Consider the following 9,863-nt stretch of genomic DNA (forward strand, 5'->3'; position numbering starts at 1 on the left):
CCCGCCCCTGTGTCACGTGACGCCGGCCGTGGCGGCTGCGGCGCGTTCGTCACTTGGGCGGGGCCGGAGCGGCGGCGGCGGCGGGATGGAGGAGGAGGAGGGCGGCGGCTGCGGTCAGTGCGGGCCGGGGGATCCCGGCACCGGGGGGGACAGCGCGGAGGGTTCTGTGACACCCGCCTGGCCCGGGCCGAGGCGCCGGGGTCGTCCGTGGTCACCGGGGGGCGGGGGCGACCCTCCCGGGCGGGCGGACGGGCGCGTTTGGGCCGGGCCGCTCCCAGGTGCGGGACCGGGGGCGGTGGCTCCGGGACGGGAGGGGACTCGGCAGCGGCGGGACCGGCACCCGCAAATGACAGAGCAGGCGCGGCCTTGGCAATGTGATGCGGGCGGTGCCCGTGGCGGGGAGGAAGCGGCGGCAGGAACCGGCACCGGGTGCCCGGCGGCGGCGCGGGGTGGCGGCCGAGCTGCGGGGCCGCTCTCCTGAGCCCCCGGAGCCGGCACTGTTCCTGACCCGCTGCCCGCACTGTTCCTGACCCGCTGCCCGCACTGTTCCTGACCCGCTGCCCGCACTGCTCCTGACCCGCTGCCCGCACTGTTCCTGACCCGCTGCCCGCACTGTTCCTGACCCGCTGCCCGCACGCCGTCCGTCTGCTGCTCGCACTTGGCTCGGGTGTCCCCACGGCACTGCCCAGTCCGGGCCCCTCACATCCCGGGGCTGGTTCGCCTCGATGGCTCCTGCTGAAAGTCACAGCTCCTCCGGTTCGGAGCTCCCGACGTGTGCCCTGGTCCCCTCCCAGGGCGGGCCATGGTGACTCGGGGGTTGCAAGGTCTCCCCTTTCGTGCCCGTGCGTTTTCCTCCCGCTTCCCTCCGTGCTCCGTGCCCGCAGAGCGTTCGCGTTCCCTCCTGGTGCTGGAGCGGGCAGGGGGACCCTGGCTGTGCCCGGGCTCTCCCAGGCAGGTTCCCGTGTGTTGGCAGGTGGCTGTGCCGTCAGCAGGGACTTTGTTGAAGGGAGGCTGGACTCTGGGTAAGATGGGACGGCTCCCCAGTGCTGGAGCCGTGCTGGTGCCCGTTCTTCCCGGTGCCAGCCAAGTGCCACCGCCAGCAGTGCTGGTGCCCGGGCCGGTTTCCTGTCCGGGGTGATGCAGCCGATTAGGAGCTGCTGTTCCACCCAGACGTGACTGTGCTTGGCTGCGAGGAGTTGGCTGTAAGATAAGGTGCCAGCACCCAGCCCCGCCGCGGCCTGGCTCGGGTGTTGTCAGGCACAAYGCGTTAGTGGCAGAGCGCTGTGCAGGGCAGTTCTGGGAGCAGCCTCTCCTTGCTTCCCGGAATCACCTGGAAAACGTCCCGGCTCAGCATCAGAAATGTTCTCCTCCTGCTGCAGGGGCTACAGGGAGCGGCACAGCTGCCTCCTGCCACTGTCCCTGTGCCACAGCTGCTGTTAAACTGAGTTGCTTTACCAAAGGACATTCTGCAGCCAACAGGGATTCTCTTTCTGGTGGGATAGTGCTGACCCCAGTGTCTGCCCCAYGGCTCACGGTGTCTCTTCAGCCATTGGCCTCAGCAGAGAGCAAATCCCMGGGTGAGCAGCTGGCGGCACAGATGTGGGCTCCCCCCACTCGTGCCAGGGCATGGGGCTGCACTCCCACTCCCTCCCCAGTTCTTCCCCTGGGGACAGCGGCAGGACCGAGCCCATCCCAAGCAGAACTGACCGGGAGTRGTGGTGTGGATCCAACGCCTCTGGACGGTGGGAAGGAGCTGTCCTGGCAGGGAATCTTCCCGGCTGCTCCTGCCTTGCGGAGCTGCAGCACCGGTGAGAGGCTGTGGGGAGAATAGTCCTGTCCTGGCCCCAGGGAGAGGGGGATTGGGCAGTGCTGGTAATCCCACTGCTCCCGAGGGATTATGGCTCGCTCTGGCCTGGGGATTAAGGGATTTCTCTAAGCGGGGTTGATGCAGCCTCTGGTAAAGCAGCTTGTGCCTGAGGGGCCTTGCTGTCTGGGGCAGGATGGGTGTGTGAAGGCAGGGTGGGCTGTGCAGGATGGGAGGGATCCCCAGAGGAAGGTGGGCTGCCAGGTCGCCAGCAGGCTGCCTGGGGGATTCCTCACTCATGTGGTCTCTGCCCTCCTCACTGCCAACCTGCAAAGTCTTGTTTTGCCAGAGGGTGCTGGCAGCCCTTGGCAAGGCCTGGCTGTTTGAGAGGCATTCTGAGAGCATGGCATGCCCCCTGCACCAGGGAACCCTGCTGGGGAAGCTGTTACTGTGCCCCAGCACATTCCCTTGCACAGTTTGAGTGAGCCTGGGCAAGTTGTTGGGCCCAGCTTGGGAGCCAGCTCTTCCACAGGGCTCAGGGGTGGACTCAGGCCAGGTCACAGGCACAGACACCGAGGTRCAGGGGGTACCAGGGGTAGCACAGGCTTGGAGAGCAGAGCCGGGCACTCGGGCACAGGCAGTTTTCCAGTTCCCCTCCTGAGGTGTTTGGAGCAGAGAATGATGTGCCTTGCTGTTGATACTTGCAGTCATGTCAGGGCTGTAGCTGTGGTTTACAAACACCCCACCTTACCYAGACAGGGTGCAAGGTCTGAGCCAGACATCCAGGGTGGGAGATTCTGCCTGGCCCTGCCCTCACCCCCCTGCCTGTGTCACAGAGAGCTTTCTCCAGATGCCAGTCCAGGCCCCAGGCAGAGCTTGTACAGCATGTGCCCAGCTCAGCCTTCCCTGTGCCCCTGGCTCCCTTAGCCTGTCCTTTTGCCTCCTGGTGATGAGGSAACCACTGCTCTGGGAAAGGGGAAGTGGTGCTGAAAGCAGAAGGTTTGTCACATCAGCAGCAAATGCCTGGCTGCCCTGGCAGCCACCCTTCTCCACCATCTCTCCTCGCCTCTGCAGTCACACTGGCCAGGGATCAGGGACTGCTCCTGCCAGGCTGGGTGCCCTTCCTACCACCCGCCCCGTCTGGACTTCTGCCTGCCTCGCTCGAGTTACTCCTGGCTCAGCGATCCCCGTGGTTGCAGGGGCAGGTGAAAGGAGCTGCCAAGCTGCTCCTGCCCTGACAGGCCTGGGTTTGTTACTCACRGCCATGCCCTGCGCTCAAGATTGCTCCTGCTTTGCGGAAAGGAGCTGTTGGTCCGGTTTGGGTTTGCTCAGCGCTTGTGGGGTTGGAGTGTGGGAGGGTTGTGCATTTTCCCAGCTCCACAGCTGTGACCCAGGGCAAGACCCCCTGTTTGCTGCTGCTGGAGCCCCCCACACCCACGGAGCGCAGCAGGGCACAAGCAGGGCTGGTGTGTGCTCGTTCCAGCGCACAGGGCACGCTGAGCCTGCCCGGCTGTGTCGGGGTCAGGGCTCAGCTCGGTGTCCCCGGAGCGGAGGCCGTGGTGGCACCCCCACATCGCGCCGCCGTGCTTCTCTGGGTGCACCTTCCTCCTTGCAGCGCTCGTTGCTATGCGACCGCCGGCTCCTGATGCTTAATGCTCTAATACGGAGGGATAAAACCACTCTAAAAATACCCCGCTGCCGGCCCCCCACGGGGGCAAGGGGGCTGCCGGGGGGCAGGCGGCCGAGGCAGGGGGGCTGCCGGGCACTTCCCAAACTCGCCGTCCTCTAAGTGGCTTTGAGGCGCGGGCTGGGGCTCTGGGTGGCACGGGCTGTGTGCCGGTGCAGCGGGGATTGGCTGGGGCTGGCGCGTGGGCTCCTGCGGCTCAGCTCCCCTGGCAGAGCAGCTCCAGCCAGAGCCGGCAGCGCTCCGGCTGCCCTGCCTGCACCGTGCCCCACGGGACTGGAGAGCTGCCCCGGGTASCTGCACAGCGCTGGGGAGCCACTGCCCACTGCGTGCACCTGCCTGGCCTCTGCCTGCTCCTGTCTGACCTCTGCCTGGGCCTGCCGTGCCGTCCCGGAGCTGGGTGCATCCTGCGTGGGACCCCCGCGGCATGGGGACAGTCAGCGAGCTCTGCGCCTCCAGTTTCCAGGCATTCCTGTGCCCCTCAGTGGCTGCCAAGGCAGGTAGGCACTGCGTGCCCCCTCCCCTCTGTGCCGCGGGGTCCCATCCCCCCGCAGACACGGCGGTGCCCGTGGCTCCGGCTCCATATGGCTCTGGCTCCATATGGCTCCTCTCCTGCTGACGGCGGCACAGAGTGTCCTCGCCGTCTCACTGCCTCCTTCCTCTGCTTCCTGGGCCCTCCAGGCTCGGGCCTGTGCAGGCACTGAGCCCCTGCAGGATGGACGGGCACGGGCCCTGTGCCTGGCATTGCCCTGCATCAGGGCTGGTGCCACCCTGGGACGGGGTGGCTCAGAAGTCAGTGGTGGCAGCTGGGAGGTCACAGGCAGTGCCATGGCATGTCCTGCCCCAGCCCCTTGCCCCCTGCCCCCTGCCCTGCCTTGGAGGATGTGTGAGCGCTCGGTCGCCCTCATCACAAATGCCGGTGGCTGGAGGGGAGGGTGGCACTCTCCAAAGGGAAATGTGTGTGGAAAAGCCCAGCAGCTGCCAAGCTGTGGGTGTGCTGAAGGTCAGCCACCTGCATGAGCTGCTGCTGTCTGCTGGTTCCTGTCCAGCTGCTGGACTGGAGGGCTGTGTTGTGGGGCAGGGGGCTGCGAGACCTCTCTGGCCCTGTGGCTGAGCAGCAGTGGACTCTGCTCTTCTCAAGGCCTGGCACCATAAGCAGTGCCASGAGCAGGTGAGGTGCCTGCCTGGCTGCATCCCTGGCACCTGCACAGTGCCTGTRGACATGGCTGGGCCAGTGCTCGCCCCGTGCTGGAGGCTGGGGGTGGGTGKGTGTGAGTGGTGGGGCCTSGAGCYGCTGGGAGCAAAGCAGGGGCTGTGGAGGGGATCCCTGGAGGGCTCTGAGTCAGGGAAACGGGGTTCATGGGGTGATGGGCAGGGCTGCACAAAAGCAGGACAATGTCCTGGATACAGGGTCCAGCAGCCTGGGAGGGCCTGTCCCCAAACCCTCCTCCTGATGCACCTCAGCTGTCTGGGGGAAGGATGGGGCTGACGCAACCCCGGGTGCGCACGCAGCTCGGTGAAAACAGGATGTGGTGTGAGAAGACAGGCAGGATGTTTCTGGGGGCCCCACGGGACCTCACCAGGGGACACAGTGAGAGTGGCACCTGCAGCAGTGCCACCCTCATCCTCAGGGTGTGCCTGATCCCAGGGCTGTCACCCCTCTGCTGTGGTACAGCGTGGGCCGGCAGCAGGGCTGGCTGCTGCTGCAGCTCRGGAGCCAAAGGACACCCCGAGGTTTGCAATGCCCACCCTCCCCTCGCTCCACAGCCGGCATTCTGGGTGCCGTGTCTCCATCTCGTGCTGCTGAGGAGGATTTAGCTGAGTCAAGGCAGCCGAGGCTGATGCAGCCTCTCCAGGCGGTTGATGGGGGCAGGGACATGTTGGGGTTGCTCCCACTGTAGGCACAGCCCCATACAGGGCCCAGACTCGCTGCACTGGGGTCCTGCACAGAGCAGTGGGGTCCCTACAGACACCCTGTAGGATGGGGATGAGACAAAGGGGAACAGCATCCCATGGGGATGGCTCCTGGCCCTTGTGTTGGTGTCAGTTCTTGTCCCAGCCCGGTGTGGGAGCTGCCATGGAGCCTGCAGCAGGGAGCAGTGGTCCYACAGCCAGCAGGGCCTGGAGGGGAAGGGAGGGACCCCGGCATTGCGCAGTGAGCTCGAGATGTGCCGAGTTGAGTGTCCTGGCAGCCCCCGAGGAAGGAAGGGWAGGGCTGGGCCAGCCCCTGGCCTGCCTGGCTGGGACCACAGCACATGGTGTCCACCACCAGACCCGAGCCAAGGAGGGGCAGCAGGGCCCATTCCCCACCCAGCCAGGAGCTGGGCTGTGAGGGGCCTGGTGAGGGTGGCCAGAGTCTCTGTCTCTGTCCCACTCTCCTGCTGCCAGCCCACAGCTGTGGCAGTGCTAGGACAGGGGACGAGGTGAGCAGGGCACTGTGCCATGGGCCATGCCACGGGGAAGGGACCTGTGCTGCTGGGGAGCTGTGAGCACTCTGGGATCCTGCAGTGGGGTGGCTCTGTGCAGCCCCTGTGCTGGTGGGGAGCTGTAAGCACTCTGGGATCCTGCAGTGGGGTGGCTCTGTGCAGCCCCTGTGCTGGTGGGGAGCTGTAAGCACTCTGAGATCCTGCAGTGGGGTGGCTCTGTGCAGCCCCTGTGCTGCTGGGGAGCTGTAAGCACTCTGGGATCCTGCAGTGGGGTGGCTCTGTGCAGCCCCTGTGCTGCTGGGGGGTGTAAGCACTCTGAGATCCTGCAGTGGGGTGGCTGCTGTGTGGCCCCTGTGCTGCTGGAGCGGGAATGGTGCTGGGATCCTGCAGTGGGGTGGCTCTGTGCAGCCCCTGTGCTGGTGGGGAGCTGTAAGCACTCTGGGATCCTGCAGTGGGGTGGCTCTGTGCAGCCCCTGTGCTGGTGGGGAGCTGTAAGCACTCTGAGATCCTGCAGTGGGGTGGCTSYKKKSMGSCCCYKKKSYKGYKGGGRRSKSTMAGCACTCTGGGATCCTGCAGTGGGGTRGCTGCTGTGCAGCCCCTGTGCCCGGCTGAAGGCAGGGAAAGCATCTATCCGAGCCTCCTGTCTGCTGGCACTGCCCTGCCTCGGCCAGGCTCACTGGGGCTGTCCAGGACAGCTGCTGTGCAGAGCCAAGGAAGGGTTAATGCCGCCCTCTTTCCCCAGAAATCTCCTGCGTCTGGGGTTTCTCTTCCTCTGGCTGCTGCTGACATGGCTGGGCTGTGTCACGAGTGCTCAGCCTGCACCGGGGAGGGACCTTCCAGGGCTCTGGAGCAGCCCCGCTATCCCTGCTGCCCTGCAGCCTCTCATCCTGCTCCGTGCCCATCCCGGGCCACCAGGACCCGCGCTGGAACCCCTGTCCACTGCCAGGTGGGCASMAAGGGGCAGCGCTCAGGGCCCCTGRCTTTCCCYRCGSCCGGGCTGGAGGGTCCAGCAGCTGGGCAGGAGGGTCCAGCGGCACATATAGCCCAGGGATTTGGGGGTTTCTGTGTCTGATGATGGGCTGTGTCACAGCTCATCCCTCCCTCAGCAAGCCTGGGGTTCCAGGTGCCTTGAGGGCCTGGTACTGGGGGGCTGGCACTAGCAGGAGTGGCACTGGGGCACGGGGAGGGCACTGGGATGCATTGACACGGCTCTGGTACTGTAAGTTTAAGTGACTTTTAACCTGGTGCCCTGAGCCAAATTGTCTGGTTCAGGATTCCTGTCATGAGAGATTTGAAAATATGAGGAAGTGTTTGCATGGTGTCGGAGGACAGTGTCGCAAGCGGAGGGGCTGTGAAGGAGGAAGCTCATCAGRTTGAGGAAGCTCATCAGAGCCCGTGCAGAGCTGGGGAAGTGCTGGGTTTGGAAATTCAGGGTGCAGGGGGGCTGTGACCCACGGAGCTCCCACCAAGGCAGTGGCACTGTGGGGAGCATCGAGGCACAGTGAGGACAGTGCTGGTCCAAAGGGACATGGTGTCTGTGGGCACTGGCACGGGGCAGTGACAGTGCTGAGATTCTCTGGTGGCWCTGGGCTGGTGGCASTGGTGCCTGGGGACATGGTGGGAGTGGAGCGAGTCACAGGATAACACTTGGGGCAGGGGACGATGGTGACAGCCATGAAGGTGTCTGTTCCCAGCACCCCAGGGTGGCACAAGAGCCAGCAGATCTGCTGCAATCTCCCATGGGGATGGCACTCCTTGAGGGATGGTGCCTTGGTGTCCTTGTGGGTGCCCTTGGTGCACCACACAGAACCTGCTGGCAGAGAATGGAGTCATGGGCATAGGAGGAGGGCTGGGAGCTCTCCTGGAGGAGAGGTGACCTTGGGGACTGGAGGGAACAGGAATGGAACACCTTGGCACCGGGAAGCAAGGAGGTCACATGCCGAGGAGCACAAGGAATGTTCCTGGAGTAAGGGGCCCATGTGAGGGCTCTGGGCTTGAGCCTCAGAGGGGTGTGTGGCTCCCCAGGGTGACGGGAGGTGCACGTCACGGTGAGGTGAGGTCTGTCTGCAGGGTGCACCAGCTCCAGGCTCTGCCTCAGAGTGATGAATCCACTGTGGAGGGATTGCAAGGGTGGCCAGGAGCTGGTTTGTGTTTGGGGCTGACCTGGTGCAGCAGAACAGCCTGCGGGGCTGCAGGTCGGTGTGAATCCTGTGCTGCAGGGCACAGCAGAGCTGCCCAGCCCAGAACAGGCACTACACCAGCCCAGCTGGGCCAGAGCACAGTGAAATGGGACCGGGGCTGGCAGAAGAAGCCCTGGAGGGGATCTGGTGGCTGTGTTGGTTCTCACTCTGCAGCTACCACAATCTGAATGAGCAGATGCCCTGTCACTCGAATTCCCCTCATGTCACTGGTGTCACTGGGTCTCTGCCTGGGGCCAGGGGTGCTGCTCGCCAGCCCAGCTCCTCCTGGCACCCAGCACCTCCATCCAGGCCCAGAGGCTGTGCCCCAAGCCTGGCAGGGCTGATTCCCCAGGAGCACACATGCTGACCTGATCTTGTCTCYGCTCAGTGCCCAGTGACCTGACCCCAGAGGAGTGCCAGGAGCTGGAGAACATCCGCCGCCGAAAGCAGGAGCTGCTGGCTGACATTCAGGTGTGATGCCAGGGGACCCACACAGTGCCCTTGTCCCAGAGACAGCAGAATGGGAGGCAGGGACAGTGTCCCTACCYGTGTCCCTGGCACAGTCCCTGCACCCCATCCAGACCCCTCATGCTGCAGCCYCCAAGGGGCTCTGGGGACAGGGAACTGACTGGGATGTGATCCCGGGTGGCAGCCAGTCATCCTGCCCTGCCAAAGCAGCCACGTCTTTCCCTGTCCCCGCCGAGCTCCAGGCCCTGCACTTGTGCCATTCCCTGGGACACTGATGGCTGTGCCAGCCCCTACCTGGCACGGACAGGGACATGTTTCTGGGTCAGGCCACTGGCCTGGCATGTGCCTGTGAGGTCGGGGCTCATCTGAGGCACTGTCAGTCACGTCCCTGATTAAGGCAGCAGAGGCTAATTACTTCCATATGCTGGGCATGATCTGAAGGGATTAGGGGTAATTTTGTTAACCTCTGAATCTCTTCCTTCCTGCATGCTGGGAGCATGGCAATGCTGCAGGGATTAGCAAACCCATGGCCAGTGCCCCCCCTGAGCTGGTTCAGCCCCAGGGCAGCACTTGGGCTGGGGGAAAGGAGGGAGGGAAGGAAGGAAGGAGGGGCTGTGGGGCCTCTTGGGGGAATGAATGGGGCTGGAGGCTAGAGGGTTTGTGGGGGTCACCTCCTGTCTCAGTGCCCCCTCTCCCCACAGCGCCTGAAGGATGAGATAGCAGAGGTGACGAATGAGATTGAGAACCTGGGCTCCACGGAGGAGAGGTGAGTCCCAGTGCCACAGAGTCCCTGTGCTGTGCAGGAGCTAAGGGGGCCTGAGCCCTGGGGCCACGGGTGAGCAGCTTTCCCAGACGCTCTGAGCAGGATCCCAGGCTGATGTGCTGCTCCCRGGTTTATTTTTCCAAGCCCCAGCCCCTGTGTCTGGCCACAGCCACTCCCAGGCTTTGTTATTCTGAGCTGGTGCAGTCGGTGCCAGCCGGGATTAAGGGGGTCCTGGCAGCCTGGGAGCCGACTCCCAGCRCCCTTCCCAGTGACCCACTGGGGCATGAAGAGTGTCCCCTCCCACAGCCCCACTGCTGTCCCCAGAGCCCCGCCACAGCCAGCTTACCCAGCCTCCCCATGCCTGGGTGACTGAACGGGTGCTGTGCCTGCACCCCCTCTGCTCAGGGGGACCCCTGGGACAGGCTGTGACAGCTCCACTCTGTTCTGGGGCCTGGCAGGCTGGGAGCAGCCACAGGCAGAGACACAGCAGTGTGTTCCCTTTGCCCTGTGTGAGTCCAGCAAGGGGGCTTGGCTGCCC

At 64.7% G+C, this 9,863-nt stretch overlaps 1 protein-coding gene across 4 annotated transcripts in view; it reads left to right on the plus strand.

Moving 5' to 3' along the window:
- Positions 1 to 30: 30 nt before the first annotated feature.
- Positions 31 to 9,863, plus strand: part of CYTH1 (cytohesin 1) — a 16,056-nt gene continuing 6,223 nt past the window's right edge. For 2 of the 4 annotated variants that reach the window (XM_057380476.1, XM_057380478.1), the window contains exons 1-3: positions 31 to 113; positions 8,483 to 8,565; positions 9,264 to 9,328. In XM_057380476.1, the coding sequence (XP_057236459.1) occupies positions 86 to 113; positions 8,483 to 8,565; positions 9,264 to 9,328 (176 nt within the window). In that variant the 5' untranslated portion in view covers positions 31 to 85. Of the gene's footprint in view, positions 114 to 3,145; positions 3,989 to 8,482; positions 8,566 to 9,263; positions 9,329 to 9,863 lie in introns of those variants that run through there. The other 2 variants (XM_057380475.1, XM_057380477.1) reach the window with 2 other exon arrangements.

The sequence above is a fragment of the Malurus melanocephalus genome, unplaced genomic scaffold (genome assembly GCF_030028575.1).
Source record: "Malurus melanocephalus ecotype Western Australia unplaced genomic scaffold, MMel_1.1 scaffold_453, whole genome shotgun sequence".
Classification (NCBI taxonomy): Eukaryota; Metazoa; Chordata; class Aves; order Passeriformes; family Maluridae; genus Malurus; species Malurus melanocephalus.